The following is a 21,987-nucleotide window of genomic DNA, read 5'->3' as shown; positions in this document are numbered from 1 at the left end:
ACCTTCACAGTAACTGCCAAACCAGCTCCAGCCTGGGCGCCTGGAGGGTCAGGGTGCGGACGGGCCCGAGTCCGCCCCACAGGCCCTCGGCAGGGGCAGCCAGCCGGTGGTGTGACGCTGCAGAGGCTGAGCAACAGTGGGGTCGAGCAGGAGGTGAGGGGGCAGTGGTGTCGGAGGGGTCTGTGGTCCTATGCGTCCCCGTTCTCCATGCGGCCCAGCTGCTCCTCCAGGCGGCTGAGGCGCTCCCCCTGCTCCTTGACTAGGGCTCGCAGGGCCCGCAGCTCCTGCATCACCTCCTCCAGCTTCCCGGCCTCCTGTGGTACAGCAGGGGGGTCAAGGCCTGGCGCCCACCGCCCCGAGACGGGCAGTGTGTGTTCAGGCACACCCGCAGACCGGGGCAATACCCCACCCCACCAGGGGTCACGTACCCCAGCTCCTCCAGAGAGGCTCCCGCTGAGGGCACCGGAGGAGGCCCCTGGGCGGGCAGAGCCAGCGGTCGGGGGGGGCCGGCTGTCGGACAATACGTTGCGCCGGCTGACCTTCAGGTCCCGCTGCTTGGTGGGCACGTAGGCCCCCCGCAGGGAGATGAGCATGGGGTCAGCATCACGGCCGCTCACCCACTCCTCTGCCTCCAGGGCCGCCTCGGGCCCCGCCGTGTCGGGGTACAGATCTTCCTGGAAGAGGTCCGACTGGGCAGGGGAAGGGGGAGAGCAGGATCAGTGGGGTCCTCTCGCCTAGACCCTGGATGGCCACATCATCCAGGCCTCTGGGCTTGCTTGCCATCACCCCATCCACCCGTGACCTGGCCCGGAGTGACCTTTCTAAAGGTCGGGTCTGCCCTTCCACTTCCTCTGAGCACCACCGACAGCTCCCCTGAAACCTTCCCCAAGCTTCCCCAGCAGGGGCCGGCGTGTGGCTTTGTGGGCTGCTGGAAGCCACATCCGTGCCTCTGGACGGCAAGCCTCAGGTAGACACTGCCAGCCTCTGCTCCTGGGCCGTGCCTGGCGTGCTGCGAGGGCAGCCCAGGCGCTGGGCTGGGCATCAAGGCCAAGCCGTGCAAGGTCTTATCCCCTTCCTCACAAGTGCCTCCACTGCAGCTAGACTCCCGGATCTCCCAGCCTGTGTCTATCCAGAGAGGGTCCCCGCCCCAGGCCTGCTGCCCATCCTGCCTCCTACAGGAAGACTGCCAGGGCTGCCAGACATGTCTCCTCAGCTCACCCTGGGTCTCATCCCTGCTTATTCCCTGTCCGGCACGGCCCGACACCTGGTGGGCAAAAGGGCCTGCTGGCCTCTGTCCAGCCTTCTGACCACTCCTACATGGGGCCGGCCTGCTGCAGAGGGCCCGGGTGGTGGGGACCAGGCGGCCTCACCTTCCTTGGCACGGTCATGACAATGGGCTCGCACTTGCGCTCATGCAGTTTGTAGAACCTGGGGGAGCCACAGGTAGAACCCCCACATCAGCTCTCCTGATGGCCTCCTTCCAGTCCTCACCCTGGCCCCTCTCACAGACTGGCTGCCTCCCACAGGCTGACCCCTGACCACTTCCCCCTCCTCCCAGGCAGCTTCCTGCTCCAGGGCAGCCTCCTAAGATCTGACCTCTCACCCTAGATGCCCAGGGCAGGCCCACGACTACCGGCACCACCCCAGGCCGACCCCCCTCCCTATATCCGGCCCCTCTTACCGGGCGATCTCGCACTTGTTGACCTCCAGGCCTCTCTTGGGCATGCTGCCCATGCCCCTCTGGGGCTCTTTGCTGCTGAACGTGTTCAGGAAGTGGATGTAGGGGGACTCATCTGTGATCTCAAAGTACCGGATGCTGGAGTCGCCCTGCGGGGTGGGCAGGGGCAGGGGTCAGCCGCAGGCACCCCTCTTCCCTGCCCCCCAGCCCTGCCCCAGCCTGCCCCACCTTGCCGCAGACGTAGACCACACTGGTGTCGGCGTCGTAGAAGGGCAGCAGGGCCCCGTTGCTGGAGTCCAGCTCCTGCAGGGCCATGGGCTCTTCGAGATTTTCCTGGTACGCAGGAGGGGTGCGGTCAGGCCTGGCCAGAGCCTCCCTTTCCCGTGTCCCAACCCCACAGCAGAGCCTGCCCTGGCCAGCCTCGCCTGCTTGCTGGTGCTGCCCCCTCCCACGCCAGGTGGCTTCTCCCCCACCTCTAGGCCTTTGCAGACCCTGCCGGGCTCTCTGGACCCCCTCCACCCTAGGAGGTCTATTCCAGGCCTGTAGACTCTTCCCAGGCCACTGAGCAAGTGCTGAGAAAGAGCCCCCCGTAAGGGAGCCAGGGTGGCAGGCAGCGGCAGCCCCCGTCGCAGAGGGGCCCCAGAGCGCTTCAGGGGAAGGGCTGGGAGGCTCCCAGAGGACAGGGCTCGGGAGGGCAGCCAGGCGGGCCTAGGCAGGCAAAGGAGGCAGCAGGGGCCGGGCAGGGAGGAAGGCAGTGGGCAGCCAGAGCGCGGGGTGGGGGGGCACGGGTGGGGCACTGGTAGGATTCCAGAGCCACAAGAGCCTCTGCGGCAGGCTGAGAACCCGGAGCCCCAGCCTCCAGGGACACCCCTGCCCTCCTCGTCCCGGGTGGGACCCACGTCTCGAGCCGCCCCTCACCGGGTCCCAGAGCGCCAGCTGCCGCTCGCTCATGCGGCTGAAGCCCGTGGTGAACACCTTGCCGTCCGCCAGGAAGATGGCCCGCATGGGCCGGGCCCCCTCGTGAGCCTTCTCCCGCTCCTGCGGGGAGACGGGGTGTCAGGGCAGCGCCCCCGGAGGCCCCCGGCCTGTCCACCGTCCTCTTCACCCTCCACGGCCACGTACCGCCACCAGGACCCCGCGGCGGGGGTCGACGATGCGCACGCTCTTGTCCTTGCAGGCGGAGCAGAAGAGGCTGCCGTTGCGGTTCCAGCTGACGTTGTAGATGAGGTCGGGGTGCAGGCTGTCCAGGCGGTACAGCTCCTCCGCCGTGCCCACGTTCCAGATGAGTACCATGTTGTCACAGCCTGCGGGCGGGGACCACCGGCTCAGGGGCGGCGGCACCAGCCCACTGATGGCCCCCAGGACCAGCCCCAGCCCCTCGACCTCTGTGGGCCTCAGCGCTCCCCTCTGGCAGATGGCCTGGGAGAGGCAGCGGAGAGGGTCCAGAGCTGTGCATGGAGGTTGGGGGCGGGGGGCTGCAGCCCGGACCTGCGCTGAGTAGCACGTTGCGGGCGGTGGGGTGCCAGGTGACGATGCCCACTCGTTTGGTGTGGCCCTCCAGCACGACTACCGGCTCCGTCAGCGGGGAGGTCAGCCCGTTCTCCGGGATCTGCCACACCTGGGGGAGGGGTGGAGCCACGCTGAGGCCCCTGCTCGGCCCTGCGGGCAGCAGCCGGGAGCTGTACCTGTGACCGCCCCGCCCGGCCACAGCCCCGGCCTCACCATGACCGTGCAGTCCTCCGAGCCGCTGGCGATGACCTCGTCGTTGTGGGGACACCAGTCGATGTCCAGGACGGGTCCCGTGTGGCCACACACCGTCGGGTAGGCCTTGTCGACTCGGCCCGTCTGCGGACACGGAGGCAGTCAAAGAGAAGGCCCGGGCTCTGTCCCCCCCACAGCCTCCGTCTTCCCCTCTGCGGAGTGGGGATGATGGGCCTGGCTGTGCCCTTCGCTCTGCCTCTCCCTGGCACCTCTCTTCCTCCTTGGCATTATCAGGGGAGCAGGAAATGCTTGTTGTCTCTGACCGTAACTCTGGGCAATAAAGTACTTAACTATCTGACCTGTGCTGACAGCTCACGAGCGGGAAGTCTGGATGATGACACCAGTCCAGAAGGTGGGGACGCGCAAGATAAGGGATGAGGTGAGCGACAGGTTGGGCCAAACGGGCCCCCCAGCCCCGCAGGAGCCCACCTTGCTCAGGGGGAGCACCAGGAAGGCGCCGCCGCCGCTGGCCTCCACGATCACCGCCAGGAACTTGGGGTTGACAGCGCAGAAGGTGCTGTCCCAGGTGACGCGGGACACTCGAATGTCCTCGTAGCATTGGTCGTTCTTGACTGGCTGCCCGAACACATGCCGGAACTTGCTCTGCCGCACCACTTTGCGGCCCAACATGTCTGCGCAGCGGAGAAGCCTGGGTCAGCCCCCCCCCCACTCAGGCAACCCCCCCGGTCCGCCCGGGGCCTGCAGCCCGGCTCTCCTCTCCCCAGTTGCAGAATGGGGTCACAGGGCAGATCCAGGCTGTCCACCCCGGTCAGCGAGCGCTGGGAAGGGGAAATGCACTGGGCTCCGGCTGACACCGGAGTCCTGAGGGGCTTCACAGGACCCTGCCTGGGCCCTCCTGGGAAGTGAAACCAGAGCAAGCTTAGTCCCGCGGTGGCTCCCAGGCGGTTCCCAGGCAGTCCCCGCAGGGTCCCTTCTGCCCAGCGGCTGCAGGCTGGGCGATGGCGACGACCAGAGAGAGGACCCGAGCGGTCATCTGCGCCAGGCCCTAGCTCTGGCCCCCTGGGATGCTCTCGCCCCGCAGGCATGTGTAGGGGCTGGAAGGCGGCCCAGGCCGGCCCAGGGGTCCTGGCAGTACCGAGCCGGGCTCGGGAGCTCCCAGAACGGCCTTGGAGCGGGACCAGATGAACCGGGAGCCCGACTTCGAGGGGCCCCGGCCCAAGAGGGGAGAGGCCGAGCGGCCAAGGGGGGTTGGAGCTGAGGGTGAGCCCAGCGGAGGAGAAGCCCCTCGGGCTTGCGCCCCCCGCCCCGGCCCCAGACCCCCGAGGCTCCGCCCGCCGCCCGCCCAGCTCCCCGCCCGCGGCCCGGCCCCGCTCACCGGAGCACCGGGGCTGCGGCTCCGGCCTCGGGCAGCTCGGGATCCCAGGCTCTGGGAAGCAGGAAGCGGGAATCAGGAAGTGACCGAGGAGCCGGGCGGGGCGGGGCGGGCCCGCGGGGGGCGGGGCGGGGCGGGGCGGGGGCCCGCGGGGGGCGGGGCCCGCGGGGGGTGGGGCGGGGGCCGCGGGGGGTCCCGGGGGGCGGGGGTCCCGGGCGGCCCGGCGTGGACCCCGAGCGCCTCCCTTCGCGGCATCCTCAGGAGGCGCCGGGCTTGGGTGGTTATTTCGTCACTTAAAAGAGGCTCGTGGACGGGTCGCCTGCCCCACGGCGAGTGCTTTGCGGAGTGGGGCGCCTTGGGGGGCTCTGGCTGCGCGCGCTGGGGTGGGGATCCGAAGGGCGGCGCTTTCGGTTAACAACTATGAAAAGTTGGTGTTTCAAGGCGCCAGCGGGGGACCCCAGCCCCCCTCCCCCCCCCCCCCCCCCCCCCCCCCCCGTCTGAGGAGCACTCCTGGGTCCTGCCGGGCCTTTCTTGAAAAACCAGAAACGGCCGAGCCCCACAGATCCTTCGCTCCCGCCTCTCTCTCCTGACCCTCACCAGGCCTGGCGGTCGGGCGCACGCCCCCCCTCACTGTGACCTCAGCTCCCCCCATCTCCATCCCCCCCCGGGGAGCTCGGGTGGCCCTCAGCACCGGCCACTTCCATCCCTTCCCTGAGCATCTGCTGCCCTCGGTGATGCTTGCGTGAGGGGCCTGACAGCGGGGTGGAGGGTGGAGGGTGGAGGGGGAGCCAGCGGGAGCCTTGTCTGGGGCTGCAGGGACCTCCACCTGGGCTGAGGCTCCTCCAGCTCTCACTCCTCACCCTGCTGGGGAAACAGCTGAGAGGACAGGTGCCCCCCCCTTCCCCTGCGGGAGGTGGTTCCCTCTGTTTTGCACCAATGTCCTTGCTTTTCTCCTGCGCTGTAAACCTGGGGGTCGGCTGACCCTCCCAGCAGGCCTGGGATCTGAGGGGCTGGGAAGAGGGCATGAGGCGTCCGCTGTGCCCTCCAGGAGGGATCAGGGATCTGTCAAAGCCCAGACCAGATCCTCTGCCCAGTCCTCCCGTCGCCCCTCATCACCACACCTGAAGTGAATCGGTGGCCGGTCCTGCGCACCTGCTGCTGACCCTCCCGGCCCCGAAACCCACCGGCTTCCTTCCTGCCCCAGCCCCTCCGTGGGGAAGCTCTTCCTCCGGCCTGTTTGAGGCTGGCGTCCCTTTCTCCCTCCATGCCCAGGCGTCGGTGCCGCGTGCCCGGGACCCTCCCTGGCTAGCCCCATCACCCGGTGGCTCTCCTGTATCCTTCTTAATCACCGCTGGTGTTACATCATGTAATTATTTGTGTGGTTGCCGTGGGTTCTGCCTCCCCAGCTAGGATGTCAGCTAATGGAGGGTGGCGCTTTGTCTTGGTCCCCACTGTACCCCCAGCACCCCAAACAAGACCGAGCTCGCAGCTTGTGTTCCTCCCACGTGTGTTGAAGGAATGGTCAGACGCTCTGAACGTACAATTGAAAAAAATGTTCATATTCACAAATCTCGAATCAATGCCTGGCGCCTCTGAGCGAGAGCAGGGGTGCTCCTCACCCGGAAGGGGCGAGTCTCCCCGGGCAGCAGGGGCTGAGCTCTGGGCACAGGGTGAAGGGGCTGGGACTGTCTCGGTGTGAACAGTTCCTCCAGCACAGGGCCTCCTCTGTGGCCGCAGGGGACTCCTGGGCCACAAGCCCATGTGGCGCCGTCTTTCTCCAGATTGGAATGACCCAGGTGGGTGAGTTTCCTGGGGCCGTGGACATGGGGCTGGCTGGCCCTCCAGAGGCGGGGCTTGGGGTGCACCCCAGCTTAGTAGACAGGTGTCTGGCCCTGAGCTGTCCTACTTGTTCAAAGCTTTGGGGCTCTGGCCTGAGAGAAGGTGGGGTACGGTGAAGTGCCCCAGGGGCCATAAGTCTGCACCTTGCCTTCAGGGAGCCCCCTGTGGGGTGAGGGAGTGTGAAAGCGTTTCTTGAAGAGGAAGAAGCTGGGTGGCAGCAGGGATGATCCCTGGTGGGCAGGATGCCTACCTGGGGGTCAGTGCTGGCTCCAGCCTGTTTGAGGCTGGGGTGGCCTGCTGTAGGCTGACTGTTGGTGATCCCCCACCCCTTGCCAGGATCCATGCACTTCACAGTGACAACAGGCCTAAGAAGTGGCACCATTATGTTTCCCGTGATACAACTGACGAAACTGAGCCTCAAAGAGGTCAAGAACCCTCCTGAAGGCCGCACAGCCGGTGAGTAGTAGAGCCAGGACCCAAACAACCCCTTGGGGAGGGGTTGCCCCCTCACACACCCCCGACTCCAAAATGCTGGGCTGGCTGAAAGGCCCTTGGCAAGGGTAATTCACTCAGTAAATGAATGAATTCAACAAACTCGTGCTTGTCCAGAGACCTCTCTCTACCTGCCTCGGTTGCCCACAGTGCCCACGAAGGTCACTGTCACAGCTACTGGGAGGGGCCGCCGCTGGCTAAGTCACAGTGCAGAGCTAATGGGGAAGGATGGGAGTCGGTGAAGTGGGGAAAGAGAACTGGACTTGGGGATGCTGGGATCAGGAGAAAGCTGGAGGGAGGCCAGGAGAAGGGGCTGGAGGGGAAGGGAAGTGGGTGCAGATTGAAAATGGGCCTTCAGCACTTCCTCTTTTTTCTCGCAGCGCCTGCAGCTTGAGAGGGGGGAGGTTGACTACCCCAGAGATTCCTGCGACCTGGTGGGGGTGGCGTCTGCCCTTTGGGGAGGGTCTGCCCTTTCTGGAGCTGCTGGGCCCCAGAACCCTCTTCGACTTCCTCCCAGCCCTGAACCCTTTCACGGAGCTGACCTTGACCTGCCAGCTGCCCCAGCACAGAGGCAGCCCTGCATGCTCTCAGGCCACCTGGGTGTCATAGCCCCGAACCCGGCACAGCTGACCTGTCCCCAAGCTCACAGGGCCCCAGATGCTCAGGCCAGATGGGGCCTCTCCCGCCTGCCCTTCCCATCCAGACCCGGCCCCCGCAGGGACATCCCTGTGCTCCAGGAAGGAAGAACATCTGGCCCTACCATGTGCCAGGCTCTTGCTGGGTGCCTCACACACTTATTCGTTTAATCCTCACCACAGCAGCTGAAACCAGAGCTCAGAGGGCAAAGCTGCTTGTCCAGAGCCTCCAACGCAGTATTTTAATCCAGCTCCCCAACCCCCTCCTTGCTGAGGGAGCGCCTCCCCCAGTCCTGTCCCACTGCCTGTGGGTCCGGAGGGGCTGGGGAGAGGACTTGACCATGCAGGCCAGCTGTGGGCCCCCAGGCCTGCGCCATTGCAGGGCCAGCCTCCTTATGCCAGGTTAGAGGGGGTGGCAGGGAGGTGGGAGACGCAGCGGGGCCGCGCTGCAGGGCAGAGTTCAGCAGGACACAGTCAGCTGTGACAGCGCAGGGGCAGGTGGGCCCCTGCAAGTGTGGTGGCGGCGGGCCCGGAAGAGGCCTGGGGGGGCCAGGGACCGAGCAGCGCTTGCAAACTGGGGGTTTTGGCTGCTTCATTTTCACTTCCCCCAAGTCCTCCTGTCAGGCCTGGGGGCCTTGGTAGGGTTTTCCATGACTGCTTCCTCCTCGGCCCCTCCTTCGTACTGGGCTGGTTCCTGTCTCCCTCTGTCTCTTCTGAGGCCTGAGCTTTCCTGCTCCTCACGTGGGGCTTGTGCCCGTGGCCGCCTCTGGGGGGCCACTACCAGGGCTTTCTTCTTCCGCTGCAGCAGACGTGTCTGGGTTCTCAGAGGCCTCTGGGGTGGGTTCTGTGGATGGGTTGCAGGGGCCTTCATCATGGGGGCTGGCAGTGGGTTCGGGAGTCTGGGCCTCAGGGCTTGCCTGCGGTCGGGCCATAGAGTCCAGCTGGGCTACAGAATCTGCCTGTGGCTGGGCGTTGGGGTTCGCCTCTGGCTGGGCGGTGGGGGTCTCCTGTGGTTGGGCTGTGGGGTTCACCTCTGGCTGGATGGTGGGGGTTGCCTGTGATGGGACCATGGGGGTTGCCTGTGGCTGGGCCTCAGACATTGGCGCTGGCAGAGACTGGCCCCCAGAGTCTGCTTGGGTCTGCGGCTCCGCTAGCGTGATGCCACCAGGCCGTTCCTCACAGAGAGCCGCCGCAAAGGAGGAGAGGACGGTGTGCAGCAGGGCCCGGAGGTCGGCGCTGGCCAGGAGGCATAGGAAGGGGCTGAGGCAGCTGTTGAGCAGGATCAGGTAGTCAGAGTAGACCAGGGCCTCCCAGAGCAGGTAGCCGGGGTAGACGTCCCACAGGAAGGCCAGGTACAGCAGCTGCGCCAACTGGTAGGGCAGCCGCAGGACCACGTAGGCTGACAAGATGGTCTTGGCCACACGGGCAAAGCCACGGCAGGCCAGAGGCCTGGGCCGGCCGCAGCGGCAAGCCTTGCAGGCAGCAGCTTGTGTGAGCACGTGGCAGACGAGCAGCAGAAGGAATGGCAGGAAGCCCCCCAGGATCTCAAGCATCCGCAGCGGCAGCTCCTCGCTCTCCCAGAAGTCCAGGCAGATGACCAGGTCATACCACCAGACGGCAGCCTCGGGGAATACCAGCCAGGGCACACTGAAGAGTGTGGCCAGCACCCAGACCCCAGCACAGACCCAGAGGGGCAGGCGGGCCGGGCGGCGCCTGGGGTACCAGCCTGGACACAGCGCCAGCAGGCAGCAGTCCAGGCTCAGGGCTGCCAGCAGGAAGAGGCCAGAGGAGTAGGACACGCCCCACAAAAAGTAGTAGAAGCGGCAGGCAGCTGTCCCCAGGGGCCAGTGCCCTCCATGCTGGATCTCCAGAATCTGGAAGGCTGCTGCTGCCAGGAACAGAAAGTCAGAGAGGGCCAGGCTGAGCAGCAGCAGGGCCAGCCGAGTACCCGCTCCCTCCCGGGCCTGTGAGCCGGCCAGCCACGCCATAAGCCCGTTGGCTGGCAGCCCCAGAATCAGCAGGGCCACCAAGAAGACCATATCCCAGCCACCCTGGGGGTAAGAGTCCTCATCATCAAGTTCTGTGCGGGGCTTGTGGCCAGCAGCACCCAGGCTGGCCTCCATGGCAGTGTCCATCTGCGGTCCCCAGGTTACCAGTGGGCACAGGGTGGGCACCTGTGAACCAAGGAAAGGATGACTGAGTTTGAGAGAGGGCGCTGTGTGTCTCCAAGCAAGTCACCGTCCCTCTCTGAGCCATTATTAGCGCCTCCTGGTGGGTTAGCGTAAGCAGGGACCTTAGTAAGTGACCTTGCCAGTCTGTTTTACAGGTGCAGGGAGGCGGGTTCAGAGGATCAGCGCGAGGTCAGAGGTGGGAAGAGGGCGCCGGCCCTCTGCTGCCAGCGGAGTCCTGCGTGTCCGGGGAGACTAAACCAGAGCCTGTCGAACATATTTTTTAAAAACTGGTGAGTATTTTCTTTAAATAAATAAAATACAGCTGTGGAACGATGTATAAACTAAAGGGGAGTTCAGATTAAAGGAGGGGGAGAGCGCCCCTAGGGCTCCTGGGAGCACGGTTTGAAGACCATGTGGAGAAAAATATAAGAAATACATTTTTTAAAGAGAGGAAAAGAAAAGCAACAAGAACAGCAGAAGACAAAAGAATGCAGAAAAGAAAAACACTTGGTGTGACCCCATCGCGGGCTCTTTTCTGTCTGGCCCCCTGGGGTTCAAGTGTTTGAGCTTCCGGGAGGGGAGGGCCCAGGGTGCCCGGCCCCAGGGGTCAAGGCTGGGCAGGGCCTTGGGCGTGGAGATCCCTTCCGCCTGGCCGCGCAGACGAACTCCAGGCGAGGGCTGAGCCCAGAGGCTCCCAGGCAGCAGCTTCCTCGTCCTCCCCCCCCCCCCACTGGGGGCGCCTCCCCGAGCCGCGGCTCAGGGCTCAGGCTGGAGCTGGCGCCTTTCCCCCGGGTCTACCGAGAAGTGGACTCAGCAGGATGAGGGCTGCTGGTTCCGAGGACTTGCTCCCCGCCCCGCCCCAGATGGCCCGAGGGTCTCCCTCTGAGGATGGAGAAGCCCCGGGTGGCACCTGGAGTTAGCAGAGGAGCCAGAGGCCCCAGAAAGGCTGACCCTGCCTGTGGCCTGCGACTCCATCTGCTTGGCCTTCAGCCTGGTGGCCACCCCGCCCCAGGCCAACCACACTCTGCAAGCTCCGGGTCAGAGCCTTGGCCACCCCACGCTGAGCGGGGAGGCCTGGCTTACCAGTGAAGCGCGGGCTGCCGGCCGGAAGGAGCAGGCGCGCCTGGCTGCAGGGAGGTCCCGCCGTCCACATGGCCCCACGCCGGGCCTGCTCATGGCCTGCAGCGCCGAGGCGCCGGCGTGAAACCCAAGCTGAGATGACATCAATCATTCATGGACTGCTCTCCGGGAAACCCTAACCCCGGCCCAGGAGGCCGAGTGACCAGCCAGGCCCCCTGCTCCCCGAAATCCCCTCCCCCAGGTCCCCTCTAGCTCAGGACTGGCTCTGGGTCCCCAAGGGGTCACCTCCTCTGATGTCAACGCTCTGCCCTTTGATCTGGCATCCAGGGCCTCTGTGCCCTGGCCTCTCTTCCAGCCAGATGTTGCCCCCCGAGGGGCTGCTCAGGTGGGCAATGCCTTCCTCCTGCCAGCTCCGGCCCCCACTCCTCCCGCCTGAGATGACCTCCGATGCTCTGCCTAGCTGAGTCTTGTCCACATCACACAACGGGGTCGCATCCTTGACTCTTCGGGAATACCGACCCCATATTATAGAGGAGGCAGTGGAGGCTTTAGAGAGGCCAGTCTGCTGGGTCTCCCAGCTCAGCTGGCAGAGCTGGAATCCGAACTGAAGACAGGTCTCTTGCCCCATCTGGCTGGCCCTGGCCACCCCCAGGCAGAGGACATGGATTAGGGCCTGGGCTGCCAGCCTCACTTACCCTAATCCCACTCGGGGCCTGACCTCAGGCCACCAGCTCTCACGGTGGGGGTGCATAAGCAGCTTTGTGGGCCCCGAGGGCCAACAACACTCCGTGGTGCCGTCTGTCTCTGAGTCCCATCGACCCCTCCACATGGCCACAGAGCAGACAAGGGGGCTGCATGGCTCAGGCCTGGCCCTTGGCCCCCAGGAGCCCCCCGTGGGGCTTGTGGCTCCCAAGAGTGGTGAGGGGCTCCCCTTGACCAGGAGGAGGAGCAAGAAGGAGAAGGGGCTACGAGGATCCTGGAAGGGCACTGGCAGCTCTGGGGTACAGACCCCTAGTCAGGGCCCCCAAGCCCCGGGGAGCGGCAAGAACGTATCTAGGACCAGAGAAGGGCAGGGGGGGTCAGCCTCTGTAGCCCAGGGGCCGGCCTCTCGCCACCAGTCCCCCCGCCGGCATTGTCCCGGGCCCCGGCTTGATGCTCAGAAGACCTACGGGCCCCTTCTCAGCCGCGTCTTCGGGAAGGTCAGCTGGGGCCTGGGCAGGCTGGGCCGCGGGGCGGGGTGGGCCTCAGCCCTCAAGCTCAGCACCCTGCCCCTAGTACCCAGGCCTCCTGCCTCTTGTGCTCGACTCGGGGTCCGGGCAGGACTTGCTGCAGTCAGGCAAGGCAGGCCTTGGACTGACCTTGGCCTTGGCAGAGTCAGAGCTCAGACCGAGTTCTGCGAGAGCTCAGGCCTCGGGAGCAGGAGCAGGAAGCGGGGCTCGTCTGTTTCTGAGGCCCGCGGGACTACAGCTCCTTCTGCCCTCGGGGTCTGGGCCGGGCTGCAGGGGGAGCGTGGCCCGGGACAAGCTGGCCTGTGTCCCTGCAGGATCGCGCGCTGGGCCCCGGGGAGCTGCATGGTGAGTGGCCCTGGCTGCCGGTGGCGGGTGGCGGGGTCCCAGACCCGGCCCCTGGCCTGACCCCCCTCCCCGGCAGAGCTGCAGGCCGCCTTCCAGGAGTTCGACACTGACGGTGACGGCTACATCGGCCACCGGGAGCTGGGTGCCTGCATGCGCACGCTGGGCTACATGCCCACCGAGATGGAGCTCCTCGAGGTCTCCCAGCACGTCAAGATGCGAAGTCAGTGCTGGGGAGCCGGGCGGGGCGGGGCGGGGCGGGGCGGCCCTAGCCCAGGCCGAGCCTCGAGGTCAGAGTCAGTGAGGTGGGGTACCAGGTGACCCGGGAGGCTGGAGGGGTGCGCAGGCCCACAATGACACCGTCAGAGGCAGAGACATGGGGGGTGGGCAAGAGAGGTATTGGGGCTCAGGTGGAGAGCCCACTGGGTGTCCTCTGGCCACTCCAAGCTTGGCCTTCCACCTGAGCCCCACTGGCCCCCGGCCAGTGCTCCCTGCTGGTGCTCGCCACTGCTTGCTTCTCTCTCCCTTTTGGGAAAAGCCGCCCCGGAACTTTGGAGGCCGGCATGTTGCGGCCTGGCCAGGCCTGGCGATTAAATGTCAAGCGGGCGGGCACCTGTGTGATTATCAGGAGCAAATTTGTTCTCCGACAGAGATCAGGTTCCTTTCATTCCCGAACACCCACGTTTGTTTTTCCCTTTACAGCTTCCCAAATGGGGATGTGATTTACACCCATAGGTGCTTCCCAAGCTGTTTTTGGACATCTGGGTGGCGTCTTAGAACCCAGGGCTAGAGGGGTCGGCTTCCCCAGGGGTGCTATTTGCTGCCTACAGGGTTCCAGCACTCAGAGCCCCCAGAGGTTCAAGGAGAAGGAAGGAGGGTTAGCAAGTCACGCAAGGCCACCCCCACAGGCAGCAAAGGCCGGTTTGAACCCTCGGCTGTGTGTTCCTCGGCCTGGCTTTCTCCCCCACACTTGGGGGTTCCCTTGACCGTGCCCATGCCCTCTCCCCAGTTGGCTCCCCTCAGCAGAGAATGGGGCTCCAGTCCTCCTGCCTGAGGGCATGGACCCGGGTTCTTCCTCCTGGGTGGGGGAGGGGCTGGCACAAGGTCCCCAAGGCCTGGCCCTCACCCTGTGACGCTCCCCTGGCCTGCAGTGGGTGGCTGCGTGGACTTCGAGGAATTTGTGGAATTGATAGGCCCAAAGCTGAAGGAGGAGACGGCACACATGTTGGGGGTTCGGGAACTGCGCATCGCCTTCCGAGAGGTTTGGAGCTGGGGTGGGGGCTGCATGGCACCCTGGCTGGCTGCCCACCCAGGCCAGAGGAGGCTGGTGGCCTCAGCCCTGCACACAGTGGGACAAGGGGCAGGGAGGGGCCGGAGGGTTTCTGCTCACTTCTAGCTAGGGGGAGCCCCCTAGGGAGACTTCCGGAGGAGGGAGACCATGGGGGGGGGGGTGGGCAGAGCAGCTTTGGGGAGTGACTGCGCCCTGCCTGGGCCCCAGTTCGACAGGGACAGGGACGGACGAATCACAGGGGCAGAGCTTCGGCAGGCGGCACCCGCTCTGCTGGGGGAGCCGCTGGTGAGCCCTGAGCTGGACGAGATGCTCCGAGATGTGGACCTCAATGGGGACGGCTCTGTGGACTTTGATGGTCAGTCTGCTTCCCTCATGACCCCCAGACCGCCAGCTCCCAGGCTGAGCACAGCGCCTCCCGTGACTCCTGGCCTGGCTGGGCTAAGTCCTGCCCCATCTCCCCTGCAGAGTTTGTGATGATGCTTTCCACTCACTGAGGCTTCAGGAGGGGGATAAGCTGTCCTTTGGCCCCAGATTCCAGCAGGGACCTGCCGTAACCCTCCCCACAAGACTCCTGATGCAAGACCCTGGAGCCCCCAGGCTTCTGCCCCTGATGATACCTGACCAGAGGGTCCTCTCCCTCCTGATGTCACCTGCCCATGCCATCTCACCTGCCTCCCACCGAACTGCCTGGAGGGAAATTGAAAGAAGAAAGGGGTGAGCCCAGGTGCCAGAGATGGAGAGAAAACGCAAAGGTGGTGGTGGCAGGGAGCGAACACCATGGGGGCTTCAGACCCAGAGAGCTCTAGGGCCCTGGGCCGTGGAACCCAGGAGTGATGATGCTGTGAGACCCAAAGAGGCTGGGGAGTGAGCACGGCCCTGACCGTGTTCAGGGACTCAAAGGGTCATGCTGTTCTTGAAAGGGCGACTCCAGTGCATTTCCACTTACCAGCCTGAGACGGGCACAGATGCTGAGGCCCGCACACCAAGCCTGAGTGTGGTCCATCTCCATGGTGAGAAGAACTGAAGTAACTGGAAAAACTCCTGGGGCACTGTCTCAGCCCCAGGCACACAGGACATGCAACCTGTCACTTCTGAGGATGAGTTGACGTAAATCACGTAAGGAAACAAATCATCCTAGGGAGACCAGGCAGATGCAACAAACAAAAGTAGAGATAGTAAAATAATCTAAAAGAGACCCTAAAATAGCTGCAAACACTTCTTGAGATAAAAGAAGGAAGAGAAACCAATAGTTACAAGATGGTATAAAAATAAAAGAGGAAGATTAAAAATAGGATGAAAAAATCAACAATTGGTTAAACAGCATATTAGACACCGTTAAAGAGTCCCGAACTAAAAGCTCCCTCTGTGAGATCACTCAGAAATGCTGAGTGAAAGTGGGAAATAAAAAGGGAGTTGACACTCATCAGGTATCTCAGGAGAAAATACAGAGAATGGGCATGTGGCAATGTTCAAAGAGATGATGGCTGAATATTTTCCATAATTATGTCCACAAAGATGGGCGCGCAACTGGAAGATGCATATTAGAACCAGAGCAGGAGAAATAAAAATAAATGTATATCTCGATGCATCCCAATGACACAGATGGCAAAAAGAAAAATCTTACAAACAGCTCAGATTACTTTCTGAGGAACAACAACTAGATTCTCCGAAGACTTTTCATGGAGAGGGTCCGGGCTGAGGAGCTGCAGCGGGAGTTGGGTGTATTCCTAACTCTGGCTGCTGTCCACTGCCTGCCCTTGGGCAATATGGCTCTCTGGGCCTCAGTTTGTTCATCTGCAAAATGGGCCAAGGCAATCAGGATTGCCAGAAACAAACCGTGTTAAGTGTTTAGTATAAAACTTGGTGACTTATGAGAGTTTAAGAGATGGTAACTAATGGGATCTCAGATTTTAGGGTTCTGAAACATTCTTTTTCTTGGAAAGGGGGGGCTGAGCGTTGGCTCAAGAGGTTTGGTGATGAGTGAAGCATATGCATATATGGAGGTGTGAAGATTTAGCCCAGAATTATATCTACTTATATGTAAATGACTGACAGATAAAATTGAAGGAAAAAGATTGCTTTTTGGTTCTTAAGATTCTGAGATACTCAGATTTTCAAAACTCTGAGATGGTCTGTTTCCAACATTCTGAGATTCTAAGAGTCTTTGGTCACTAAGGTTGTCAATATGGGCTGTGCTTTCTGTTGCCTCTACTGTTCCCAAATGCTGGGCCTGGGAAGTAGGCCAGTGGGTGGAGGGGGCTGGGCACTACCTTGTCGTGGCCTACATTTGGGGTTGGCCGCACAGCCCAGAGCCCCAGAGCCACGCAGAACCAGGATACCAGCCTCCAGGTCCCAGGCCTGCATCATCTGTAAGTGCCCTTGGCCAGGGCCACCAGAGGTGCCACCTGCTAGCAGATGCCCTCCAGGTAGAGGGGGCAGGGTCAGCTCTGCTGGGAGCAGGGGGAATAGGGAGACTGGAAGAGGCTCCTTGAAGTCGCAGGGCGTCAAAGTCCCAGACCTGGCTCGGCCAGTAAGGCGCTGTGTGCCCCTGAGCAAGTCATGGAGCATCAGGTGTGTCCTGTGCACGAGCAGCTGAGTGCAAGGCCCAGGGTCAGTCCTTCCCCAGCTTTTGCAGGAGGGCGTGTGGCTGGTGGGAAGGAAAGAGGGAAATCTCTGCTGGCACCAACCCCTTTATTAATACAAAACGCCAACCCGCAGCCCCGGGCCAGAGAATAAGTTAAGGCACACAGCAGGCAAGGGGCGACTTTCTCAGGTTCAGGGGGCCTGAACACCCCAAACTTCCTGAGCAAACCGAGGGGGCTGGGGGCTCGCACGCCCTGGAGCAGCAGGGGTGGCGTGGAGGCTTTTCCCTGGAGATGCGAGGGCGCCCCGGGCCGCTCGGGGCCACGCTGGATGTCAGCTGTCCTCCGCGGCTCGAGGCTCACTTCTCGAAGTAGGGCAGGTAGAAGAACTGGAAGCCCCGGTGGCCCCGGACGGCGCAGTAGATGAAGATCACGTGGTAGACTGTGGGGCGGGGCCTGTCAGCCTCCAGGCCCCGCCCCGGGCGCCCCGCCCCGCCCCGCCCCGGGCGCCCCGCCGCACCTCCCGGGACCAGGAGCAGGAAGCCCGGCACGAAGAAGATGGCGCTGGAGACACCTGCGGGCGAGAGGCGGGGCTGTCGGCGCGGGGCGGGCGTGCCGGGAGGTGGCGGGGCCGGCCACGGACCCCTGGGCGCTCCCGCGGAGGTCGGAGGGGCGCTCACCTGGGGCGGGGGCCACCTCCAGTCCCACGCCGGTCAGGATCAGCACTGCGGAGGGAGCCGCGCGGGTGAGGGGGGCGCAGAGGGCAAGGGTCACCTCCACCCGCACCCCCCAACTTGAGCGAGGCCCGAGGAGCGCGCCCCGCCCTGGAGCTGCAGGTCCCCCCAGGGAGGGGCGCCCTAGGAAGCTCCCAAGCTGTTTTCCGAGCAGGGTCTTCGGCAGTGAAGCCAGAGAGTTTCGTCTGCTGCTTTCGGTCACTCAACAAGCATTGCGGGGGCACCTGCGCTGAGCCTGGTACTGGGAATCCTGAGTGAAAGGTGATGAGGTCCTCACCCCACCCTCGTGGCCTTTCCTAGTGCGGCTTCACTGAGGGCACGGCCGGCAGAGGGGTCCAGGCGGGCTCCGGGGCCTGGCTGAGCCGGGAGCAGCAGCATCAGCAGTTAATTAATGTGCAGTGACCACTTACCAGGCCAGGGCTTGGGGCTGGGCGTGATACGCGCACTGCCCATTTGTCACCCTGACCCAGTGACACAGAATTATCATCCCCGTTTCACTGAAGATAAAACGGACACAGGAAAAGTGACCCGCCTGCAGCTACCTCCGGGAGGTGGAGGTGCTGGAGTCCAGATGGTGTGTGAGGCCCGGGTGCGGGCGGCTACTCCACACATGCTGAGGAGCGTGGCAAAGGGACCTACTGCGGCTTCTGGGCGCTTCTAGCTCTGAGTGGGCAGAGCCCACAGCCCACATCACAGCAGGTGTGCAGAGTGAGTTTCAGCCCCATCACACCCTTTTTTGAGGAGCACAGTAGCCTGCCCCCTGCCTATGAGACCACCTACCCACCTTCCCCCTCCTGCCTCTCGCCACAGACCCAGGTCTGAACAGTTGAGTGAACCATGACCCCGGGTCTGTGGTCCCCAAGTTTGGGCCATGCTCCCAATCAGAGGAGGCAGCTGTTTCTAATTCCCACCAGGGCCCTTGCCAGGCCTGCGGGGCCCTCAGGCCCTGTGGTGCCCCTGAGGGGGGTCAGTCCTTGTGCATCCGCTCTCTGCTGTGACCTGAGAAGTCCCCTCATCTGCCAGCCTGTGTCCTGGCTTCTGGAAATGGATGGTAGCAATGCTCGTCCCACTGGGTCAGAGAGAAGGGTGAGTGGCAAGGCAGGTGGCCAGTGTACCAGTGCCTTGCACGGGGGAAGCCCCCTGGCCCACCGCAACACATAGCGCTCAGGCAAGGACCAAGGACACACTTGCCTGGTTTTGTGGTCAGGGGAGCTGTTGGCTGGGGGACTCTGGCCTTTTGGGGAGTGGGGGAGGCCAGCAGCACCGTTGTGCCCTCTTTGTGGGCCCTTCTTGATCCCAGCCCTAAATCCCTTCTAGGGACTCTGACTCCTCGGCCCCCTAGAACGAGCAGTGTGGGAGTCAGATCTGCCCGCTGTGTGCCTCAGTTTCCCTGTCTGAGCCCTGGGGAAGGGAGAGAGATCCCTGTCAGCACTAGATTCCAGAGGAGGGGAGGTGACACTTGCCCTGGGGATCGGGCTGGCAGGCACTCAGCACCTCTGCCACAGGCCAGGCTTTCTGCGAGCACCCACCCCTACACACAGGTCTGGGGTAAGGCCCTAGCCCTTGCTTGCTGGGACTGGAAGGCGGGACTGGAAGGAACAAGCCTGCCTTGTTCCTGGCTCCAAGTAGACACAGAGTAAAGGGAGTGATCAGGCTTCTGTCCCTGAGGTTAATCAGGCTACGTTAAAGTGAAGACAAGCTTGGGCCACTGAACCAGGTGCCATCGTCAGCGTGTGCCAGGCCCGGGCTGCTGCTCTCAGGCCTTGTTCCTCCCCTGCTGAATGGGGGTGGGCGATGGCAGCCAGTGGGGGCCTTGGGAACTGGGAGGCTTGCTGTGCTCAGAGAACTGTGGAGTCTATACAACGGCTCTCCCCGGGGGTACCGGGGAAGTGGGGGGCCTCGGCACTCACCCAGCCCCAGCAGCAGGAGCAGGAAGGAGGCCAGCACTATGCGACGGTTCTTCTGGATCAAAGGGTGTTGGGTCCAGCTGGGAGGGAGGAGAGGGGGTGAGTGTGAGCCAGGGGAGGGGTGGTGTGGGGGCACCGGGCTGCCAGTGTGCTCGAGCCAGGAAGGCCTTACCTGCAGCAGGCCCTGTAGGAGCGCTGGGTGCCATTGCTGATGGTGCTGAAGGACCACTGCGAGCTGCGGATGGAGCTGCCTCGGGAGTCCCTGCAGGACAGGTGCAGGAGGGGCAGGGGAGGTGAGGAAGAGGGTCCCTTGGGACTGGTGGCAGGGGATGGTGCAGGGCCGGGGCTGTGCATTTGTGCGGGGTAGGGCCTGGGGTGGAGGAGGCTGGGCTGAGAGCTGGGAGGAGCAGGTGACGGGTAGGAAGGTGGGGGCCAGACCAGATAGGGGTTAAAGAGCCTGGTGGGGGTGGGTGGGTGCGGCTGGTACGAGGGCAGGGTAACCCTGCAGGACAGGATACCCCATCTGAAGAATGGGGGTGAGCTGAGAAGCCTTTTGTAGGATAGGATGTGAGAGAGTGGGTGAAGTGAGGTGGAAGACTGGGTAGGGTTCTGGGGTCAGAAGCCAGAGGCTTCGGGGCTAGGGTTGCAGGGTGGGTCCCCACCTGGCCCTGACCTGGTGCTGACTCCCCCATCCGGCTCTGGAGAGGCCTGGGCTCCATCCTCATCGTTCTCCAGGTTCTATTCCAGAACACAGGGCTCAGGTTCTGCCTCCCCTCCCAAGGACAGGTGGAAAGCAGGCCCCGCAGCTACCTGCCCGCCCAGCCCAGCTGGGCAGCCTGACAGCTGCTTACCTGGCCCTCCGCCCTCCCAGCAGAACAGGTTTGATGATTCACAGAAACCGAAACCCCGGGGAGAAGTGGGTGCTGGGAGTTTTGGGGGGCAAGAGGTGGTAGAGGCTAGCTGAAGGCACTCAGCATGGGTCCAGGGTCCAGTGCTCTCCCGTTTGAGAGTTAGGGTGGCGCGCTCAGGATATTTCAGGGGCCCAGCACGGAGGTTCTGGATTTGGGGTGCCAAGGGAAAGGCAGGCCCAGAATTTCCAGGCTTGGAGCACAGGAATCTGGTCCAGGATTCCAAGAAAAAGACCCTAGACTTGGTGGAGGTTTCTCATGTGAGTGAGGGCTGCCAGCTTGGGGTGGGGAGGATGGAGTGGGGGCTTCCAGAACGGAAAGGGGGCAGGTTTCAATAAGATCGGCCCGCTCGGGCAAGGTCTGGCTCAGGTACTGAGCGCTCCAGCCCAGCGGGGACCCTAGGGCAGGGGCAGTACCCAGGGCGCGAGGGGATTCCAGGCGGGGTCTCCAGCGGCAGGAGCGGGCTGAGATGCCCGGTCCCGGCTCTGGGTGCCACCGTGGCCGGTGGGGACCGACATCTGAGCTGGGAGGGTCTGGGCAAAGGTCTGGGTCGGAGGCCTCGCCCGAGGGGAGGTTCCCGCTCGAGCGGGGGCTCTGGGCAGATGTCCCTGCGCGAGCCTCTCCAGGGGCCTCCCCGGGCCCGGGCGGGGGCGAGCTGGGCCGGCCGTTCACCTGGTAGCGCAGTCGCGACTGCTTTTCCTCGTCGGTCACCTCGAACCGGGCCCGGCGCTCGAAGTGCAGCGGCCCGAAGCGGGCGACCCCGCTGGAATCGGGCCCGGGGCCCGCATCCTCCAGGGACAGCTCGAATGCGTCATCGATGCTGAACTGGGGGCGGGCGGCGCTCATGGCCCGGGCCCGCTCAGGCGCCCAGCGCCGCCGCCATCCGCGCCCGCCTGCCCGTGTCGCCGCGGCCCCGCCCCGCGCAGGCCCCGCCCCGCCCCGCGCAGGCCCCGCCCTCCCGCCCGGCCCCGCCCCCGGGCTCGCCGTCTAGGAAGCTCGACGGGTCCGGCTGTGGTCGAGGCCCCGCCCCGCCCGCGCTCCTCAGGCCAGAGCTGCCGAGCGCCGAGCGGCCCAGTGGGCGGGGCGTCCTGTCCGGACCGCGCCCGCCCGGGGGCGCCGCCTGGCGGTGGTCTGGGTGAGCGACAGCTGTGCCGCGGGCGGACCCAGCTCAGGTCTGTGCTGCGAGCTCGGAGCGGCTGCTGCGGGGACCCGGAGGGCACCTCTGCCTGCCGCGCCCTCATGCACCAGGGGTGCTCCTGGGAGCTCGTTCCTCACCCCGACCCACCACGCCATGCGCGGGAGGGGTGTTCGCGCCACTTTGCAGATGTGGACCCTGAGGTCAGAGCGCGCTCTTGGCTTCCACTCCGCCCACGCAGGCTCCACGCGGCCGCCAAAGTGATCTTTAAAAGCGTCTCTGATCCTTCCTTCTGTGTTCTTCTTAAACACTGGCTTTAAGACGGTGTGCTAAGTCACTCTGTTTTCCATTGTGGTTAGACTAAAATAGGAACTCTTGTGCCCCGTGACCTGCCGTCCCGAGCTCCTCAGGTCCCCTCTGACCCACTCCACGACGCAGGCCGAGCTCATTCCCATCCCAGGGCTTTTGCGTGCGCTGGTCCCCATCCTGAAAATCACTCGAGCTTGCTGCCTCCCAGGGCCCTTCCATCATCCTAGTCCCTGCTCAGATGTCCCCTCTTGGGAAACCTCCCCGACTATGCCATGTGTGGCCAATTTCACATCATGCTGCGCTCTCCTGAGATGATCTTATTTGACACTGTTTAACTCACCTCTGTGCCTAGTGCCCAGCATGTTTGCACTAAGTAGGTGCTCAGTAAATATTTGTGGGCGAAATGAATGAGAACTTCACCAAAACTCCAGCAGCTTGCAAGTACAGACGTGGGATTCGAACCCAGGCACTTACCTCCCATGAAAGAAGAGGGCTTACCCTCCCCCACCTGCCCACCCCCACTTCATTTTATGATTTGTTGGACAGAGTTGGCCAATCCCA

The 21,987-nt window shown here is 63.8% G+C and overlaps 4 protein-coding genes across 6 annotated transcripts; 1 reads left to right on the top strand and 3 right to left on the bottom strand.

Annotated features, from left to right (window-relative positions):
* Positions 1-99: 99 nt before the first annotated feature.
* On the bottom strand, positions 100-4,069 carry CORO1B (coronin 1B; the record flags this gene model as incomplete). Its single annotated transcript, XM_084245897.1, has 10 exons — positions 100-314; positions 429-689; positions 1,371-1,428; positions 1,682-1,827; positions 1,907-2,011; positions 2,597-2,716; positions 2,801-2,982; positions 3,167-3,296; positions 3,401-3,523; positions 3,869-4,069. 10 exons carry the CDS (start codon positions 4,067-4,069, stop codon positions 189-191), a joined length of 1,452 nt encoding a protein of 483 aa, XP_084102023.1. The 3' UTR covers positions 100-188.
* Positions 4,070-8,475: 4,406 nt separating this feature from the next.
* Positions 8,476-9,992, bottom strand: GPR152 (G protein-coupled receptor 152; the record flags this gene model as incomplete). The annotated part of the gene is made up of 1 exon (XM_084252098.1): positions 8,476-9,992. The coding sequence occupies exon 1, from the start codon at positions 9,871-9,873 to the stop codon at positions 8,476-8,478; it is 1,398 nt and encodes a 465-aa protein (XP_084108224.1). The 5' UTR covers positions 9,874-9,992.
* Positions 9,993-11,816: 1,824 nt separating this feature from the next.
* LOC311182934 (calcium-binding protein 4-like) lies at positions 11,817-14,405 on the top strand (the record flags this gene model as incomplete). The annotated part of the gene is made up of 6 exons (XM_084252089.1): positions 11,817-12,188; positions 12,533-12,563; positions 12,640-12,783; positions 13,712-13,821; positions 14,059-14,206; positions 14,383-14,405. 6 exons carry the CDS (start codon positions 11,817-11,819, stop codon positions 14,403-14,405), a joined length of 828 nt encoding a protein of 275 aa, XP_084108215.1.
* A 2,387-nt stretch (positions 14,406-16,792) lies between these two features.
* Positions 16,793-20,828, bottom strand: TMEM134 (transmembrane protein 134; the record flags this gene model as incomplete). 3 transcript variants are annotated; one of them, XM_084247035.1, is made up of 7 exons in its annotated part: positions 16,793-16,875; positions 16,954-17,007; positions 17,114-17,158; positions 19,078-19,154; positions 19,247-19,336; positions 19,748-19,812; positions 20,655-20,828. In XM_084247035.1, the coding sequence occupies 7 exons, from the start codon at positions 20,826-20,828 to the stop codon at positions 16,793-16,795; spliced, it is 588 nt and encodes a 195-aa protein (XP_084103161.1). The 3 variants fall into 3 exon arrangements, with proteins under 3 accessions (XP_084103161.1, XP_084103162.1, XP_084103163.1); XM_084247036.1 differs by having other exon boundaries at positions 19,247-19,309; XM_084247037.1 differs by lacking the exon at positions 17,114-17,158.
* Positions 20,829-21,987: the final 1,159 nt, after the last annotated feature.

Source organism: Talpa europaea, assembly GCF_964194135.1.
Source record: "Talpa europaea genome assembly, chromosome: 1".
In the NCBI taxonomy this organism is placed as follows: domain Eukaryota; kingdom Metazoa; phylum Chordata; class Mammalia; order Eulipotyphla; family Talpidae; genus Talpa; species Talpa europaea.
This window is presented reverse-complemented; position numbering and strand designations above follow the sequence as displayed.